We start from the raw sequence: 21722 nt of genomic DNA on the forward strand, positions 1-21722 counted from the left end.
ACTTTAACCTTTAATTTCCATTTTAACCTGTGTGCCATCTTTTGTGTCTGTACCAAGGCCAAACATTCCATGGTATGTAAACTTTTTATTAGGGTAATTTGGGTGATTTCTGTTATCATTATAATTTAAAAAGGATCCAAAAAACAATGTGATAATAAATGGCTTCATGTGGTTGCTATCCTTAAGTAAAAAACAGTTTTTTGGCATGATCAGTCATATTTTCAATATTAATGCCAAAATTTCACAATTTCTCCTAGGGTATGCAAACTGTTGAGCACAATGTGAAAGTTTTCTAGATGGTGTTTCGGAAAGGTTAGATCCTCAGCCAAGTTTTTATTACAGCCTAGGTCTGAGGGGAGAGGTCCACCCTTCTATTTTTCCTGTTGACTGTTGTCCCCAGGAGAGAAAATATGGAGAAATCCAGAATTTTTGATTTGTCAAGAGAGCGAGAGGTGATGGGAAGTATTCCATTGGAAGCAAATGTTCTAATGACAACCTTGTAAGATGAGCATTTCCATCATTATAGGGATATTTCCTCTCACTTCCCATTGTGTCTCCAAGACTGGAAGTAAAGGGAAGTCTCCCCAGCTGGAAAGACAGCAAAAAAAGCAAAAGCAAAAGGTTGCTCAAACCATCTGCTGAATGTTACTGAGTAACAATTTAACAACTCTTTTGACAACAAACCACATGCAAAATATAAATCACTGTTTGAATTTGCACAAATAGATCTCCCATTTCCATAAGCCTTGATAAAGGGGGTGATGTGTGGCCCCTGTACTCAATTAATATTTTGAATAAAAACTTACTATAACATTCTGGTGTGGTGCTCAGGTTTTAGATGCAATTAGTGGGGGTTATTTACGAAAGGCAAATCCACTTTGCACTACAAGTGCAAACTACAAGTGCAAAGTGCACTTGGAAATGCACTGAAAGTGCACTTGGGACTAAAGCATCATTTACTCTAGGGTTGTAGCGCCATCAATTTACTACTTTAGGCAAAAAATTGACTAACAGGACTTTTAATCCTTCCCTACTATATCCAAAACGAAAAAAAATAAAAATTGTGTTTATACTTTAAAAGGTCATTATTCTGTAAAAAGTAGCCCAAAAAAGAAGACTCCTAATACTGTACTCAACAGTAGATCCTGAGTCCTTACTTCTCTGCCCGGTTCCCCTCTAAGGATTGTGGTTCCTCTTGCCAGCCCCTACATAACATAACTACTGTGTCCTGCAGTGACAAGGGAGCCGACAGACAGATCCACAGTGTGAAATGGGGGACATCGGACATTCCTGGAAGTGTAAAATGCTGAATATTCTCTTGGGGATTGGGCAGTGAGGACTCTAAAGACAACTTTGGAGAGGTCTTCATTTGTAGGTTTTCAGCTGACTCATGTTATAAAAAAAATACATAGCAGACTATACTATTATTCTAGGGATTGATCCAGCTGCCTTTAGGGGTCGGGGAACAAATTTACTAGGATCAACTAAGTTGTCCAAAGATTCAAGGTGTGCTTGCATGTGTTTTTTTTTTTCTTGGCTGAATGGGGGTTGAACATGATAGACGCATGTCTCCTTTAAACCTTGCTTATTTAACTATTTTCTCCTTTTAAGAAGAGGAACCAAAAATGGCTTCTGTTTGGTTGCTATGGTTATGGCGCTGCACGCAGCATTTGTGGTGGTATGGGTGGTGGTATGGGTTTTGCATTGGATGACACAGAAGTTGGGTTTAAATGGCACCCAAATGATGAACACATTTCTTTCAGGAACTAAATTGTGGAAAGTTACGCAATCAATGAAAATTCTGGCTAGTTTACATAATTATATATTGGCAGGCAGCGGACTTCTTGTCAATAACCAAGGCGTAAACACCAGCCCTGCCTAAAACTACAGCTAAGGCAACATATGTTGTATTTTCTGGAACAGTACAGGAAGATATGAGGGAGTATCTTGTCAGTTATCCAGGACTTGGGAATGCAGAAATAAATCCACAACAATGTTCCAATGTAACTTTTACCAGTCACTCATATACAAGGTTGTGACTTTTAGTATGTATAATACATAGCGCAACATTGCATATGTATAACTGACAGCAGCTGTCTGCAGGAAAAATCCATTGCTGAGGTTCTACTAATTAACCCTAATCATAGTCTAGAAGCTTATTTTGTCTATAGAACTCTCAAATGAATGCAAGTGAACTGCAGAGATTTGAGCAGTGACAGTAAATACAGTAGAAGTACTGGTGGGTGCCAAATGTACAGCAGAGGTGTGTGTGTGTGTGTGTGTGTGTGTGTGTGTTTCATCGAAATTCCCAAAATAAAATAAAAATCCCTACTTTCCCACACCATGGGCATACATCTTTTTGGAAAGCTCCACCCCTGCAGAGCCTAAACTGGGGTCAATTGTAAAGTGTACAAGTTCTACTCCAATTCTGTTGTTTTCTAACTCACCTGGAATCTTCGCATATCCCGAGGGTTCCCAGCATTCTTCAGGCAGTTTTGGTTACACTTAAGGAAGAACTTTAGGAAGAATCTGCAAATGAAATAGAGAAAAAGGTGAGAAAACTATTAGGTCAAACAATGCATTTAATGTATCACATGCATTCAAACTGAACATATGACATTCTGGACAGTGTGTGCATCAATGAATAGCTTATCTAAATTTACAATATAGGCTTATGACACTCTTTACATCTATTAAAATTCCAATAATAAATCTTGTGGCATAGATGCATTTATTTATTTTTAAATGTTTTGATTTAAAGCTGAAATCAGGAAATGAAAAACCACAATTTAGCCCAGCTATCTATTAAGTTTAAAAAAAAGCATATATAAATGTTTTTTTAAACACTGCTAGCTTAAGTACCCCACTTTCTCTTTGTATTAACGCCCCATAAACTTCTGTACGTTGAGATCCTGAGAGTAGGATTTTGCCTGAAGTTCCTTTTATGACAAGCCAAAAAATATGGAATAGGTTTAGCATGCCACCTGTCAGAGCCCCTTTGCGCTTGTGCATGTCTGCATTGAGGCCCCACTGCATTTGGTCAGCCTATCCACTTTAAATAGGCTAGCAGCACACGTCAACGTAAATCTGCTCCTGCAACCTGCTCCTGTATACAGTGTACAGTATACACTTTTTGTTGCCTTATAGCAGAAGTGCGTTGGTGGCTACAGTATTAAATGAATGGCACTGCTGGGCACATAGTACCATGTGTTTAAGTGCGTGGCAGTAATTTACAGTCAAACGCATGTTTTATCATGCATTACAGCAACACACAAATGTAAAGTTGGCCTTCTAAAAATGAAAAGCCCCAGCATTTACATTTCATAGTTTCATAGTCACCAACTAGCTAGGATTTCTAGGATTCTTCACAATTTCTGCTGACAGAAGCCTAAACAGGATTATTGGGTAAGTATATCTTATATCTTTTAACCAGTAATGTGTGTGTGTGTAGATAATATACAGTATCTCACAAAAGTGAGTACATCCCCCACGTTTTTGTAAATAATTTATTATATCTTTTTTTTTATAATAATATATGTATAAAAATGTGTGGGGTGTATTCACTTTTGTGGGATACTGTATATATATATATATATATATATATATATATATATATATATACTGTATATAAAACTACCAATACAGGCCTGGCATTACTTTTGTTCCTATCACTTTTTTCATTGATTCATTTCATTTGATTCTTTCATCGGTACTCCATTTATACACTGGAAATAAAAGAGATGGGGGGAAAAAAAGGAATCCTTTTGATGCTTTTATTTATTTTCCTCATAACGGTTTTCCATTGGGAATATTTATTAGCACACATCGGTCAGCCTGCTAGCTAAACGTATTGTAGCTGTCTCGCAGTAGCAGTAAGCAGTGTGTGTTTAGTGCAAGAGTGTATCATTACAAGCCTGGTGACAATTGCAGGGTTGTGACACGACAAGTATCACGCACCCTGCCAAGAATTAGAGAGCCGAGAAGGCACTCGCCTCGGGCATAGAAAACCAGCGAGAAGAGAGGTGTCACCCTCCCCAGCCGGATGGCATGGCTGTCAGCGCTCCCTCATTCACAACCAAATGCGCAAAATCCAGACACCAGATACTCAATTTATCCCAGAGTGAGGTGAAGCGTGTTGGCAGGGAGCCTTAAACTGTCCTTCCTTTCTGTCTGTGACCAGCTCCACACTGACAAACCTTTCTCTCATCAGTAGAATTACTCTTTTTATAAACATTTATACGGCTTATTGAAGCAATCTTTTTTTTTTTTATCTCGTATGTACTAATATCTGAGAAAAAGATGTAATTTGTTGAAGGGCCAGTTCTCCCAAAGCTCATATTTACATTAAGATGCTGGAGCGCTAAACTTCTAACTCGTTTCTGATGCCCTGTACACACGGTCGGACATTCCGGCCACAAAATCCGTCTGACTTTTTCCAAAAGGATTTCGGCCAAAACGTGTGTTGCATACACACGGTCTCACAAAGTTGTCCTAAAATCCAATCGTTCAGAACAAGGTGACGTCAAGCATGTACGTCAGGACTATAAACGGGCCAGTAGCCAATAGCTTTCATCTCTTAGTTTATTCTGAGCATGTGTGGCACGTTGTCCATCGGAATTGTCTACACACGATCGGAATTTATGCAATCGGATTTTGTTGTCGGAAAATTTTAGATCCTGCTCTCAAACAGAAAAAATCCAATGGAGCCCACACACGGTCGGATTTTCCTACAACATGATCCGATCGCACATTTTCCGTCGGAAAGTCCGACCGTATGTACAGGGCATTATACTTATTTAGGGCCACCTAACACTCCAAGGTGGACACGACACAAGGTTTGTAGACTCCACCAAAAACTGAAATATCACTTAAGGGTGCACTACAGTGTAAGTTTGGGTTTATATATTAATTTTGTTATGTAATAAATAATAATACTTTATCAGTAACTAGAGTTTTTCAATAACGCCACAATCTGTCTTTTTAGTAGCCTCATATGATCTCCTTCAAATCAGCGTTCAAGCTGAGAAAGGGAGGGTCTGTTATGGAGGCCAATCAGGCTTTGCAGCATTGCACAGGGCTGTGAATCTAAGAAATGGAGAATGCTGAATGGAGGAGAGAGTACAGAGATAACCTTATCAGTGATCTTATTCCTTTGTTAACACTACTGAATTTTTTTAAGTTAAAGTTAAAAGTTCTAAGTTAAAATTGCTAGAAGATGACCTTAGTATACAGTAGTGGTCTCCAAACCTGGGCCCTGGGGCCAGATGTGAACCTTTGCTTGTTTTCATCCTGCACTATTCCTCTCACTGATATGAGACACTATTCGTTCAACAGACACCAACAATGGGGCACCATTTCTCCCACTGACACCAATATTAGGACCATTATTCAATGATGGGACACTATTCCTCCCTCTATTACCAAATATGGTAATGTTTATGCCCACTGATGCCTGGGAAATTTCCACTGAGGCTGGCCACAGTCTGGTCCTCTTAAAGTCTGAAGGACAATACATTTGCCTTTAGATTAGAAGGTTTGGAGACCCCTGGTATACAATATGACCAGCTTTTCTTATAAACACAACCGCATTATTTTTAAGAGACAGGGGATTTTTAAGGGGCAAACATGGGAGCAGGGATGTCATTATCAGCTTATGATACCCCAACATTATAGGAGATAGTTGATCTTATATCAGCAATGCAGCAAATAATCCGAAACACCAAATGAAGCCTGAAACCAGGCAAGGAATACTTATGCCGCGTACACACGACTGGACTTTTTGACTGACTTGGTCCGGTGGATAATCCGACGGACTTTGCAGCTGAGGTCCGCCGGACTTTCAAACGAACGGACTTGGCCACACACGATCACTCCAAAAGTCAGACGGACTCGAACGTGATGACGTAGGATAAGGACGTTTATAGCCAGTAATCAATATCTGCCCTACCATCGGTTTTAGACCATCGGACTACCACACAGATGAACGGATTGTCCGCTAAAAGCCAAGTTCAGCAGACAAATTTGAAGCCAGTCTTATTTCTAGGTCCGCCAGACTTTTGGGAAGAAAAAGTCCGCTGGAGCCCACACATGATTGAATTGTCCGACATACTCTGGTCCGCCAGAAAGTCTGATCGTGTGTACGCGGCATAACTCTTCATGCTGCATTCTCTAAGCACCATATTTAAAATGTAACTAAAGGCCATTTTTTTGTTGTTGTTGTTTTGGATAGAGTGGAGAGGGATTGGAATACCTGTCACATTTTGTATTACATAGTTACATGGTTAGTAAGGTTGCATAAAGACACCAGTCCATCCAGTTTAAGCTGAGTTGCTGTCTGTGCCCCCGTTAGGGAAATTCTTTCTCTGTATTTGTCCTGTTTACTGTTGCCATCGAAAGTGAAAGTAAATCCCAAATTTAATAATAGCAGAACAGGAATAGAGGGGAAATCCTCCAAAGGGGATTGTCTCACTTTGGAAGGATTTCTTCTCACTTCCTGTTTTGGCTGTGGGACAGGAAGTGATGAGAAACCTCCCTTATGAGGCACAGATGGCAAAAAAAACTGACGGAGATTATAATCCTTCCTTACTTTATCGAAAATGAAAAAAAAAAATGGCTAAGACATCTGGGCACGGCTGTGAATACAGTTGCAACGCTCTGGATAGTGCAGACTTTGAAATTCATAAGAAACCAGTTAAAGTGGTTGTAAACCCTTACACACCACTTTTACCTACAGGTAAGCCTCTTCTAATTCTTTTGTGGAGGCTGCCATTTGTGGATGGATATTTTATGGTTACACAACCTGGCCCCATTGCTAGAATCTTTTTCTATGGACTACAAACTGAAGGGCCTATGAATAAATGGTTGTGGAACGAATCATTTGAGTTTCCATTATTTCTTATGGGGAAATGCACTTTGAAATATGAGTGCTTTGAATTACAAGCATGTTTCTGGAACAAATTATGCTCGCAATCCAAGGTTTCGAGCCCCATACACACTATCAGATTTTCTGATGATTTTTGTCTTCAGATTTACCAAAACCATGTAGCGCAAGGGCCTACCTGATTGCATACAAATTAAAACTCCTAAGGTTTGACCTCATATTATATGGTTTTGGTAAATCTGAAGGAAAAAATCTGCAAAAAATCTGATAGTGTGTATGGAGCTTTAGAGGCGCCTCTCTTCTCTTTTATACTCTTTACCCAGTGCTGGATTTTGCTTCTAATCCCCTTGTGGAGGCTTCCATTTGTGGATGGACATTTTATGGTTACACAATGTAGTCATATTGCTATAATCTTTTTATATGGACTACAAACTGAAGGACCTATGAATAAATGGTCGTGGAAGGAATCATTTGAGTTTCCATTATTTCTTAGGGGGAAATTCGCTTTGATATATGAGTGGTTTGGATTACAAGCATGTTTCTGGAACAAATTATGCTCGCAATCCAAGTTTTTACTGTGCGCTTGTGCCGATTTCATCGGCCCATGCACACTGAAGAAAGGCCATGATCGTGCCATTTCTAAAGGGCCCGTGCCCCTTGGCTCCTACGAGTGCATGCTCATGAGTGATGTCATGCGACTCCGGCCAGTCACAGAGCTGGAGTCCGCGTCCCCAGAAGGAAGAGGAGAGAAGATGGATGTGGCCACCAGCGGGGACATCGTGGGCTTTGTTTGCAGGTAAGTGGCATTATGCTTTTACTTTGCAGGGAACCAAAGAGGAAGTAAAACCCATCAGGGTTTACTTTCTCTTTAAGCCTGCCATACACGACTCAAATTTCTGCACAGCCAAAATTCAAGTCGCGGGTGGCGGAACTTCATTTAAAATGTTGAAGAAGATGGGTGTAAAAATGTCAGACAAACAGTGACTTGAGCCAATCGGGTGCAGTCACCGTTTGCGTATTCTGACACAGGTGCCAGCTGCCATGATGCAATAACTTGGCAGGGGATATTCTGCCATCCATGCTGTTTAGTGTGGATGAAGGAATCTATTGGAAGTTAGCCATACCTCTGTACTGTATGTGTATGGGTATCGTAAGCGATCAAACCTCCTGGTGTCTAACGGCGTAATACAAAAAAATGCCCTCACCGAAAACTTAAAATATTTTACTGTATTTTACATGTAATATTTTTCATCATATGACAATACAATCGTTATGATGCTACAGTAGAAAATAAGTAGAAAAAATCTTGAAATGATAGGCGATCTTGCATAGGTTGAGCTTTTGCCCTGCCTTCTCCCCTCTGTCAGTGGATTGGTTCTGTCTGTTCAACTTCTGCTCTATATTCAGTATATTTGCATCATGTGCACAGTTCCTGCAGAGTGAGGGGTCACTGCCTTGCTAGAAATGTGACAGGCCCAGTAGTTTATTATCACATTAGCGCAGGGAAGAAGCCACATAATTAACAGAACTTATCTTCATTTACTTGCTGAAAGCTGTAATATTCAATCATGCGCTTCTGCCTAATTGCTTTGTCTGCCTTTTAACGGATTTTCACAACACAAGAGAACGGATAAAGCCCGGTTCCCCTTGTGTGCAATCCACAGTAGTTAGTGATATCTCTGCACATTCAGGCGAGATTTAAGGGCCATATAATCTACAACACAAACTGCCTTTTCTAAATATTTGATAAAAGTATCATGGTTATATATTTAAAAGAAACCCATCGTATAAATGGATACAGCGTCTATAATTGCTATTTATTGTCAATTGGTGCTATTCAAACTGATTTTCCAATCTAGTCTGCAGCTACCTGTGAATTTCTACAACTGTCAAAAAATCAAAAGTGTTTTCTTTCCAACCATTGAAAGAGTATTCATTTGGGAGGAGGAATTGCTCAGGTCCCTCACCCCTGAGCTCTTGTAAATAGTTCTCTGCTGCTCCCAGAGGGCTAACATTTTTTAAAGTGGTTGTACACTCTTACATATACCCATTGAAGTGACTGGTCTTAGGCAATACACAGAGATGAAACAAATCCTTCTACATAAGTTGTACCTGTTTATCTAAAGCCGTCTTTCCCCAACATCCATTCAAAGTGCAGAATTTGCACAGGATCTCTCAGCTCTAAAAAGCAGGGGGCAGAGAGCTACAATTACATAAGTGAGGAGACTTCTGAGAGCTGATTGGAGGGAAGGTACACACCCCCTCTTCACACAGCAAACAGGAATAGAGCTGAGGCTGTCAATCTGCTGGAGGTCCCTGCCCTGTCACCATTTTTCTCTTGGTGTCAGAAAAACTTTTCAGAAGTGATTCATGCTGATAGCAGAGGAAGGAAGCAGCAGACAGAAATAACACTTCGTGTGCTGGATTGATTACGCACTATAGAGGGATATGCTTTGTACATATTTCATTTTTGAGGTTTACTACCACTACTACTACTACTGCTACTACTTTAAAGCTGTTAGATATTTTGAGTATATTAATATTTTAAGTGATAAAAGTTTATGAACGAAAAATATATATGAAACATATGAGTTTATGTACGGTAATTAATGATGGTCTTTGAAGGTCACAGAACACAAAGAGTACAGAGAGGAGTGGTTTTGCTGAGTAGGTACTTCTATTCTGAGTTATTATGTCAGGAGGACAATGGGTGGAGTAATGCTACTTACTTGATTAGACTGAACCATATTAGGTATATATGCAAATATAGGTGTTATTAGGATATGCTGACATAACATTATGAAACAGTATAAGAATGGAGTAGGGTTATGGTAGTGGAGAAGAGAGGTGGGAAGAGAAAAGAACTCTACACTTTGGAGAATGTAACATCAGATGTCCCTTCCCTCCTTCTGAGGCCATCACCATGCCATATGTTACTAGATGTCAGTTGTCTTTGCTTATCTTTCTGAACAATAAAACAACTCTTCTTGCAGTATTTAACGAACAAAGGATTCTTTAATTTCTACTAAGAAACTAAAAGTAAGTTGGAAATTGCCTCGGATAAAGACACATACATATCTCCTCTACACACTCTACACACCCTTTAGGAGAAAGGACACTGATTGACATATTACACAAACACTTTGCTATTCATCCAGAAATGCCCCTGTGAGTATAGTAGAATACTAGAGTAATATGTATTTTACTAGAATATGTAGATATTTACTACTATCTACATTTTTTTCACGGTCCTTCAGTCATTTTTTCATCTTTGCATCTATTGCATCTTCTGCCCTTGTTGTTTTAACTTTGGATGGTAAAAAATTTTTTTTTTCTGCCAGTAAATACCTTATACAGCCCACTTCCTCTTTCTTGTCTGGTCATTAGCCTAGGCTTATGACATCATGTACAGCTTTCTCTCTCACTCTCATGAGAGTTTGCCAGGAAGGGAGGGGGGATGAGTCATAAGAGGGCCAATGAGAGCAGCAGGGCTGCAGAGCTGGAGGCGTGCCTCTGTGTGTCTGTGTAAATCCATGAAGTGAACAGGCAGCAGCTTCAGCTGCCCACAGTTAAAATGGATGCAGCCAGACTCAGTGGAGGGAGATTTCTGCAGCATATTTGGCAAGTACAGAATCACAGTATATTTAAAATAATATTCAAAGTGGTTGGAGGGAAGCTTCGGAATGGCAAAGATGTTTTTATTACAAATTATGTGAGCAGACTGCAGTTCCTCTTTAAGTAATGACAACATTTTTACATAAAATTAAAAAAATCTGACCATTTGAAGCACCCCTATTAGTGTTAAATGGTTTGTCTCAACCCTCTATTTTCCACTTTTGCTGGATAGCTTGGCCTGTTAAAAAAAGTTGAAAAATAACACACTTACTGGCTGAATCACCATGTGAAAATTCATGTAAAAAGCCTAAAAAAAAAAGAAAAAAAGAATGCATTCACCACATCCAAGAGCTGGTGAGCTGCAGTGTAATAAATATATGTTTTTGGGTTTAATGCTGCTTTAACCACTTCCCGACCAGCGCACGACGATGTACGTCGACAGAATGGCACGGGCAGGCATATTGGCGTACATGTACGTCCAATATTCATTGCCGCCGTGCCATCGGGACCGCGCCGCCGGCGGCACGCTCCCGCGCTGGTCGGGACCCCCGTGAGTCCGGTCGCGGGACCCGCGGACTCGATCGCCGCGGGCATCCCCGCGATCGTCTCACGGAGCGGCCGAATGGAGGAAATGCTGTATAAACAACATTTTTCCATTCTGCCTAGCAACTAGTGACGCTGATCTCTGCTCCATGTGATTGGAGCAGAGATCAGTGTACACTAAATGAAAGCCCAACCCCCCCACAGTTAGTAACACACCCCTAGGAACACTTAACCCCTACACTGCCACCCACTGGTTAACCCTTTCACTGCCAGTGTCATTTACACAGGAATCACTGCATTTATATAGCAGTGATTACTGTATAAAATGACAATGGTCCCAAAAATGTGTCAGAAATGTCCGATGGGTCCCCCACAATGTCGCAGTCACAATAAAAATCGCAGATCGCCGCCATTACTAGTAAAAAAAAAAATTAATAAAAATGCTATAAAACTATCCCTATTTTGTAAACGCTATAACTTTTGCGCAAACCAATCAATAATCGCTTATTGCGATTTTTTTTACCAAAAATATGTAGAAGAATACGTATCGGCCTAAACTGAGGGAAAAAAATGTTTTTTTATATATTTTTGGGGGATATTTATTATTACAAAAAGTAAAAAATAATGCGTTTTTTTCAAAATTATCGCTCTATTTTTGTTTATAGCGCAAAAAATAAAAACCGCAGGGGTGATCAAATACCACCAAAAGAAAGCTCTATTTGTGGGAAAAAAAGGACGTTAATTTTGTTTGGGAGCCACATCGCACGACCGCGCAATTGTCAGTTAAAACGACGCAGTGCCGAATCGCAAAAAGTGGTCTGGTCTTTGACCAGCAAATTGGTCCGGTCTGAAAGTGGTTAAGGAATTAGATTAGGTTTGGGACATTCACCTCTCTCACACTGAGGCACTCGAAAACTGCCCATAAAACATCAGGCTTTTTGGTGGTGTTTTTGTGCCACTTTTCATGTGCTTTTGCGGCATTAGCGGTGCGCTTTTTTTATGGTCACTTGACTCAAAGGAATTTGCGGCGCTTTTGAAGAGCTTTTGGTGGACTTTTCAGGAGCTTTTGAAGCGCTTCCCATTCATTTCAATAAAAGATCCATTGAGCAAAACTTTTGCTGAATTGTTTTGGTTTTATGTTGGTCTTCCGATCTGTTTGAGCTCCTGGGCAGGAGATGAAGGGATGATTTGGGGGTAACTTTTGGTTCTCATGCATTTCACACCGAAAACTATCAAAATCAGACTCCTGGTGCAAAAAAACAGATATATTGACAGAGTTTATGGTCAGCCAAAGAAATAAAAACTGTGCAGATTAGATGTTCCAAATGTAAAAAATAGCTTGTAATTAAAATAAAATTCAGCTGCTAGACGTTACTGATGATTACAAAGGTGGTTAGTTTTACAAATAGTTGTCAGAGACAAAGCAAATTTCTTGATAAGTCAGATCAAACATAGAAAGAGTGAGTGAGAGTCATGGCATCCTTAGACTTGTTGGTTGTGTAGCGCTTCTTGTGTAAAAGGGAGCAGCTGTTGTTTAATGTCATTTGCAGTTTATGTGTGTTCATTCCCAAGGATTAACCTATACTTATGTCTGTGTCTTATGTTAACCTCTCCAAATCCTCATCTGAAAACTTTAACGGGGGAACTCAAATACAAAATCAGAGTTGTAAATCTGACTACAAGCACTTGGTGACAAGCAGTGGGATAGATGTCTATGCTATTTTTATCCTTATTGTGGCCTTGGGTGTTGAGGAAAGGAAAGAAGAGCATATATATCCAGTCTGATTCCACTTATCATTTACTGGTGCAGGGAAGAAAATGAAAACAATCTAAATGATTGCTCTGTCTGTCTAAGTTAGTTCTCCTACTAACTGTGTATTCAGGCCCAATGTAAGAATTACTGTATTTATTGGCGTATAACACGCACTTTTTTCCCCTTAAAATCAGGGGAAAATTGTGGGTGCGTGTTATACACCGATCTCTGCTGACTGTGAGTGGAGATGAGTGAGTGCCGCCGACATACAGAAAGCCTAGTGTATTCGGCTAGACTCGGCCACTCGGCTTTCTGTATGTCGCCGGCGCTCGCTCATCTCCGCTCATCGGAGATGGGCGGGACTGCGAGAGGAGCTGAATCTAGGCGAGTAAACTTGGCTTCCTGTATGATGGTGGCACTTGCTAATCTCCGCTCACAGTCAGTGGTGATCGGCACCAATTTAAAATAATCAGCGGATAGGCAATGCAGCAAAGGCACTGGGCAATGCTGCAGAGGCACTGGGCAAGGCTGCAGATGGACAATGGGCAAGGCTGCAATGATGGACAAGGCTGCAGATGTACACCGATAAGGCTGCATTTAAATCTACGTTTTTTTTCCTTAAACTTCCCTCCTAAAAGTTTTTTTCCTCAAAATTCCCTCCTAAACTTGGGGTGCGTGTTATATGGTGGCGTGTGTTATACGCCAATAAATACGGTATTCCTCTTGGATTAGATGGTATTTTTGGGTCCAGAGTTTTTGAATTTTAGGAATCACGGATTTCAGTTGTATTATCAACATGATAGTAGTTTATTAGAATTCTCTTCATTGTGATAGATTTAGGAGTTAGGTTAAGATTAGGAGTTAGGTTTAAGTACCGCACTGACTACAGTTTTAGTAAACTAACCCTCAAACTTCGCAACAGATACTTCACATTTCTCTTCACCACCTGCTCTAGGACCCAAAATTCCTATGCCAAAACCAACAGTCTATATTTGCACAGAAGCACTAAGATGTTGGCGTTGGGCCATGTAGCACCTAGCACTGACCTCTGGTAGAGCAAGGGGGATTATCCTGTGTCCTGCATATCAAGAAGTAGCAGGCTTCTTTGGCAGATTGGGGCAATGAAGGAATATACTAAAAGTAGTGTCAGATACCTTAAGGTTCCTGGTGCAAAACTTGATAGTTTGATAAATCTGTAAGGAATACAGGTTTAGAGGTATATATAGGTTAAAGTATAGGTTAGTTACATTTTATGGATTGGGTTAAAGTTTATTTAGGATTATGTTTAGGAAAAGGGTTAGGTATAGTCATTACTTTTCCAGGTGTTATAAATAATATTTGATAGTATCCAGTCATTTAAAATTTCAGCTCTCAAAGTACTAGCCTAGCTTCAGAATTGTCATGTGATCTCTCCTGCTACAGTATGTAAACCTTCCATACAGAGAAAGGCATTGTTCCAATCAACTAATTAAAATAACAATCATAAACAATGGGGACAATCACATACAGTAAGAGAGAACAAAATCAAATCTTTAGGATTTAGGATTATGTCTCATATCTACATCCAGAAAAGTTTTTGAATTGTCCAATTAAATGCCTACTGTGTATATCCAGATTTAGGCCTACGATTGTAACAGGCATCTCTGAATGAATCAAACATCATTCATGTTCGTCCAACACATTATTAGTTGTAGGCCTTCCAACCAGCTCTTTCCAACTGCCAACTGCATCTCACAAAGAGGGTAGTAGGAAGCACTAACGGTTGGGGGAGGAAAAGGACGACTAAGATGCGTACATGATTCACAAAGTAGAAACATTTTCACATGTAAACTCACCCGTTAAATTATTCATATCGCTATAAATTGTTGGGATTGTGGGTCTGGCTACTGCTTTATCTTTCATTATTCAGTAGAACAAATCAAGTCAACGGTTGAGTTATCACCAATTACTAGCGCTCCCCCAAAAAATTACTGCCCATGTTTTCCAGGCAGCCTGCTCACAATTACTTATTAATATTATATTATGTGTCTTTGCAGGGAGATAACTCTGGAAGAACATTATATTCTACTATTCCAATCACATTCTAGGCAAGGAGTGTTGTAAGCTGTATACCAGAAGACTCGTGGTAAACACCCAACACAGTGTAGAGTCTAGAAGTGGACACAGATATGTACAGTAGAAGACCCCAGGTCTTTGTTCCTGCAATCTCTGCTTAACAGACCTTGCCATCCACATCATTTAGCCCCTAGATGGTAGCCCCCCCTCTAAAATTGCAAGGTAGAGGTCTAAAATAAGCATTTTTTTTTTTTTTGCAGTTTCTTTCTCTGTGACCTTGGGGCTTAGGATGTAGGGGTGGGTGGGTATGGCTAACATATAAGAGTTAGTTGCGGCAAGGTCTGCATTAGGGGAGATTTATGACTACTTAATTGCACAATTTTTATTGGCATTTAATATATATATATATATATATATATATATATATATATTTTTTTTTTAAGATGCCAATAAAAATTATATGTGCAATTAAGTAGTCGTAAATCTCCCCTAATGCAGACTTTGCCGCAACTAACTCTTATATGTTAGCCATAGCCACCCATCCCTGCATATATATTTATTGTTCATATATAACTTGCACACAAGCTTTACAGAGCAAAACAAATTGTTAAACCTAACTTTATTAATTCAAAAAAAGCTAGTGCTAGTATAAAACAATTGCAATAGATCATATGAGCACTATGGATAAGGCTGTCTCATTCTCAGCTCAGAGTGTCAGACCTTCCCTAAATCTCTGGCTCCTCCCATTTCCCTCAAAGGGGCCGATCACCAATTTTCACACTCGCCTGGAAGCTAAGTTCGCATTTAAAGATAAATACTAAATTCCCACATCCCGATCATACATAATGCCATTGTAATATTGTTCCAGGGGACTCAGAGCTGTCCTTTTACAACCTCCATTAAAAAACCTCACTGCACCGAGGGGGTTAATAGCTTTTATATATATATATATATATATATATATATATATATATATAGTAAAATAAGTGATAAACATAACATTATTACATCCTTGGCAAAATGTGACACTTCAGAAATAAATAATCTCACCCTTCCACCATAGCTACAAGTTTAATGAATTGCAGGGTGAGAAATATATGGACTGAATCCACTGGTGCTAATATAAATGTTTGCAATAAATCAAACTGAGCAATATTCCCAGCCTTCCCAATGAGGGTGTCTCATTCTCAGCTCGGAGTGTCAGACTTCGTCTGACTCTCTGTCTCCTTGCTGTATTAATGGTTACTTGGCAGCCATGTCACATTCCCCGTGCCGCTGGGAGGCTGACAGAGCCGATCAGGTGCTGTCCAAACATTTATTAAAACATTTGAAATGATGAATCTATCCAATTACTGCTATTAATGCGGCTAATGCTGAGTAACGAGGGGAGAGACGGCGGCGTGCGCTCCCCGTCATTCATTAACCTGCACTTGTCAACAGCTCGTAGCCCAAAACCTAATCACCCACGCTGGCCCCGCTTGCACACGCGTCACTTTTAATAAGTTGCTATACCGCCAATAAATTAATGGGAGCTTGTCTGTTGGTGGGTGCTGCCGCTACTGCTGGATAGAAAACGGACAGGAGGGAAAGAGATGGGGGGACAGGGTAGACGTTGGTTGGAGACAGGGCCCCTTTGAATGTAGACAGGCCAAAATAATTTACAGCAATTATACTGGAGAAAGTACACGATGAGTGAGAAGCTTTATGACTTCTAAAGATCTATCTATATAGACATTTGTCTATCTTTATCTATCTTATGTTGTGTGCATACTAATTGGGTATCAGCAGAGCTGAGCATTCTGAAGACAAAGGGGGTGTGTATGCCAAACTGGCAGCTAGCACTTTCAGAAGGAAGTCAACGATGGCAGTGATGGCGATCTACATGTTTCTCTGTTGACAGGTTTCCTTAAAAAAATGAAGACTTTTACAGGCCACATCCAAAAAACTATAGGAAGAAAGATTATTTGTAGACAGGGATACCCTACCACAAAAAACAAAACCGGACGTTATTGGCTCAGCTAAGGAAATGACAAATAATTATAAAAAGTAGAAAAAGTATTTGTACATGCTAAAATGTAAATATAAAATATACAGGTACAAGAACATAAAGCTTCAGGTAATAACCCCCTCTAGGCTTCCTTCAAAGTGTATTAATCTTGCTGTTAGGGCCGGTGCTACCACTAGGCAAGCTAGGCAGCCACCTAGGGCGCACTGCTGCCTAGGACGCCCGACCACTGGTGTTCCTACTCTCTTCTCTCTGCAGCAAGAAACTAAGTCTCAGCATCAGCAGGCAGCCGCCGTTCCGTTCTCACATAGTCAGAGGCGCAGTGGCGGCAGAGGACTGTGTCTTTGTCCCAACTCCCGAATGAATGGAAGAAAGCTAATATTCATTGATGGACGCTGTTAAGGTTGCATTGATGGGCACTGGTGAGGCTGCATTGATGGGCACTGGTGAGGATGCATTGATGGGCACTGGTGAGGCTGCACTGATGGGTACAGGTGAGGCTGCATTTGATGGGCGCTGATGAGGCTGCATTGATGGGCACTGGAGAGGCTGCATTGATGGGCACTGGTGAGGCTGCATTTGATGGGCGCTGGTGACGCTGCATTTGACTTGCGCTGGTGAGGCTGCATTTGCTGGGCGCTGGTGGGCTGCATTTGATGGGCGCTTCATTAAAAAAGTGGGGTATACATGGGCAGGGCAAAGGGGGTGGAGTCAGGGGTGGAGCCAAAGGGGCGGCAAAATGTTAGTATCTATCTATTGGGGCTTTCATTGTGAACTGGAGATGTTGTGTGCTGGTATAGTGGGCCACCTCTCCAATGAAGGCGTCGTGTTATTCCTGCTAGTTTTTTATGGACGTTTGTCTCTGTCTCCTAATCTATCTATCTATCTGGACTTCTTTATATATGGGAGATGTTTCAGGTTTGTAGGGTGTTATTGACCTTCTCAGGCTATGCAATGTGCTGATTTCGTGGGCCACCTCTCTAATAAAGTCCTCATGTTATTCCTGGAGAATCTCTCCGGCTCATTTATGGATGCCTCTATCTATCTATCTAGCTATCTATCTATCTAGCTATCTATCTATCTATCTATCTATCTATCTATCTATCTATCTATCTATCTATCTAATCTGAATCATCTCCCATATAAGATCTTTTTATTTATATATCTCAAAACTATTTAGCTCTATAACTATCTATACACTGTAGAATGTACCAAAAGAAAACCTTCAAAGGAGATTAAAGATGGACCCAACACTCAGGAAAGTATCATTGAATACTGTATTTTCTGTACTGTTGCAAATTGGTTATTCCCCAAAAGACCACAAAAATGTATCTTGTTCACAATTTCAGAGAGGCATTGATCAAAAAAATAATAATTCATTTATATATATATATATATATATATATATATATATATATATATATATATATATATATATATATATATATTTATATACATGCATGCAGTTCTTGCACAGAATGGTGACCACACTTCTCCCACCAATTTTCAAATCTCAAAGCACTGTACAACAAATGCTTTCCGCCAGAACCACGTGTTCTCATTCATCTCAGCTGTTTTTTATTTTTTATCGCAATGATTCTTTGACCATTCTTTGCGACAGAAAACTTTTGAGGCACCCAAATGTTCCTCATCGGCCTCTTGAGTCGTACCGTGAGTGCATATCAAACAGTTTCCGGCTGACTTTAGCGCAACAGATAGCCGTGACATGCCTAGAAAAGAACACCTTTTCCTCTATTTATCTCTGTCACATAATATTAGTCTAGTTTCAAATAAATTCTTTATACAGGCAGAACAGTGGACTGTGCGACTCAGGCAGTGTACGAAATTATTCCGGATTAAATCTGCTTGCGTTACGATGTTTTATTTTTTACCCCCCCCCTTGGAGAACAATGATTCCCGAATCAACAACTAAATCACTGCGGCCGCATCTTGATTCCTGTAAAAGCCGACAGGAGTTACAGCGCTTAACAGCATTGCGGCAATTAGCATATTATAAATACAAAAAATGATAAAAGGAGGAGGGAAATAAAGGGGGCCTCCGCTGACGAGCTGCGGTAATATAATTCCGCTACTTAATGCAAAGTAAGAGGCATTATAGGGCTCACAATCCTCTTGCTCTGTGTTATCTTCTCTATCAGTAAATGAGACTCACAGAACAGTGCCAGCCATAAATAATTCAGGGCTTGAGATGGCAATTATAGCTGCATGCACAACCAACATGAATATTTTATGAAGGCTAAAACAGCACTCGGAATGAATCACAGACAGATGAACACACACACGGTACATACAGTGAAAGTACACAGCATTCACAATGACAATACACACGTATACACAATATTTAGAGGATGGAGATACAAACTAAGCATTTAAAGGCCTGCACACAATCTACTCGGTAATAAAAAATATTGCAAAAAGAGAAAGCGTGAATAAAAAGGGGAAACATTAAAAAGTCATCCCTTAAATAAATAGACCTAAAGCAGATGTAAGCCCTACCTGGAAAGGTGTTTAGTTTGATAAATCACTGTGCATCATAAGTAGTGTAAATTATTTTTAAATAAAATTTTGATTTCCCAAATTTTTCTTTGTATTTTGTTGCTGATTTCCTACAGTCTATTTACAGACACTTCTGTTCTAACATGCACCACAGCTATGGCTACATGGCTTTTCTTGTGGAGGGTTTCCTAATGGTGACAACAGTGTGGCATGTTTACTTATGCCGCGTACACACGATCAGACTATCCGTCGGACTTAGTCTGGCGGACAAACCGCAGGACTGTCTGCCGGACTGTCCAAACGAGCGGAACTGCCCACACATGGGACTTTTTCAGCAGACTAGGTCCAGCGGACTATCCTCCCTATAGTCCGCCTGACTATCCACCGTACTTTTGAAATGAACGGACTTGCCCACACACGGAGGAAAGTCTGCTCATTTTGAGCATGGCGCCAGGTAGCCAGGACCAGCGAAGGAGGCTTCTCTGGCCCCGTCACCTGGTATGGACTTAAAGGGGAATCCCTAGGCCGAAAAAACAGCGTGGGGGCCCCCCTAAGTCCATATCAGACCCTTATCCGTGCACACTACCCAGCCAGCCAGGAAAGGGGGTGGTGACGAGCGAGCACCCCCCCTCCTGTGCAGCACCAGGCCGCGTGCCCTCAACATGGGGGGGTGCTTTGGGAAAGGGGGGACGCGCGGCCCCCCACCCCAAAGCACCTTGTCCCCATGTTGATGAGGACAAGGGCCTCTTCCCGACAACCCTGGCCATTGGTTGCCGGGGTCTGAGGGCGGGGGGCTTACCGGATAAGGGGGCCCCCAGATACCGGCCCCGCCCCCTATGTGAATGAGTATGGGGTACAATGTACCCCTACCCATTCACCTGTGAAAAAAAAGTTAAAAAAAACACAACACACAAGGGTTAAAATAGTTTATTGCACAGCTTCGGGTGTCTTCTTCCGTTTTCGGTGGTCTTCTCGCTGGACTCCTCCGCTATCTTCTGCTAGCTCTTTTACTAGCGGAGGAGCCCTGCTTTCTTCTTCGCTGCCGCCCTCTTCTTCCGACTTCAGGGGTCTTGTTCCCCTCTTCAGTTCTTCTTGCCGGGCCACCGCGCCTTCTTCTAGCTCTTTTACAAGCAGTGGCCCGGTCTTCTGTCGCCGTGTTGTCGCCACCTTCTGTTCTTCTATTCTTCTCTTCTTGAGCTGCTGCCTTGTTGCTGTCTCTGCCAACAATGACAGGCATGCGGCGTGCGGCGACTTATATAGGGACATCGCCGGATGATGTCCCCGCCCATTATCATGTCACAGTCCCAGCAGATTTACACTAACAAATTGAAGTTGAACTCCATCTAACACCTTACAAGCAGTTACAGCACAGTTTTTTTTTTTTTGGGCTAAAGGTTTTATGTAAATAAAAGATGATCATTGTAAGCGACTCTGTCAGTTGAAAATGGTTTCAATTTTCCAACTGCTACATTTGCAGGGCAGTTTGTTCTGTTGAAAGATATCAGACTTGTAGTCAGAATCCCCAGATGAAAATAAAAGGAAAGAAAACCTAAAAAAATAAAACAAATAAAGCCATCACATTCAGACCCCTTTCCCACTGAGGAGCTCAAAAACGACTCATAAAACATCGGGCCTTTCTGCGATGTGTTTGCGGTGATTTAGCAACGTTTTGCTGCGCTTTTGAATCGCTTCCCATTCATTTAAATGGACGGGGGCGTTTTGGAGCCACTTTTTACATCTTTAAAATATTTCTTATTTATTCAGAAATTCACATATACAATCATGTATACAGAACAATACACTGGATTCATCTAATACCATTTGTTCTAAGTAATATATGGGTAAAATAGATAAGAATAAAAAAATTAAACAAAATGGAAAAAAAAGAAATATAGTATACTTCCATCTATATAAACATGTCTAAAATATACAGGTAACAATTCAACTCGATAATATCAATCTCAAAATATAAACCTTCGCTTACCCCAAATGGGTACAAGCTATAAACAAACATTATTTATTAAAGGGGCGTTCCGACCAAGATTTTTTGTTTTAAAAGTCAGCAGCTACAAACACTGTTGACTGCTGACTTTTTATAAGGGCACTTACCTGTCCAGCGATCTTAACGAAGGGAAACAGGCAGTGGAGCCTTGCAGCTTCACTGCCCGTTTCCTACTGCGCATGCGCGAGTCGCACATGTCCCAGAAGGCAATGGGGCTGCTCACCGAAGAGGAGGAAGCACCGGGGAATCGGAAGAGGCAGATTAGGAAGACTGCCTAGCAATAGCGGTTTCAGGTAAGTTAAAATAATTTATTTATTTTAAGAATATTAATGCATTTTTTTTTTTGGGTGGC

The 21722-nt window shown here is 40.7% G+C and overlaps 1 protein-coding gene across 4 annotated transcripts in view; it reads right to left on the reverse strand.

Annotated features, from left to right (window-relative positions):
* The window catches only part of EBF1 (EBF transcription factor 1), a 487852-nt gene that overhangs the window by 141753 nt on the left and 324377 nt on the right, over positions 1-21722 (reverse strand). For all 4 annotated transcript variants that reach the window (XM_077468416.1, XM_077468414.1, XM_077468417.1 and 1 more), the window contains exon 7: positions 2448-2529. In XM_077468416.1, the coding sequence (XP_077324542.1) occupies positions 2448-2529 (82 nt within the window). The remainder of the gene's footprint in view (positions 1-2447; positions 2530-21722) is intronic.

Source organism: Lithobates pipiens, unplaced genomic scaffold (genome assembly GCF_037356315.1).
Source record: "Lithobates pipiens isolate NorthernLeopardFrog02 unplaced genomic scaffold, aLitPip1_a1.2 Scaffold_8, whole genome shotgun sequence".
Classification (NCBI taxonomy): domain Eukaryota; kingdom Metazoa; phylum Chordata; class Amphibia; order Anura; family Ranidae; genus Lithobates; species Lithobates pipiens.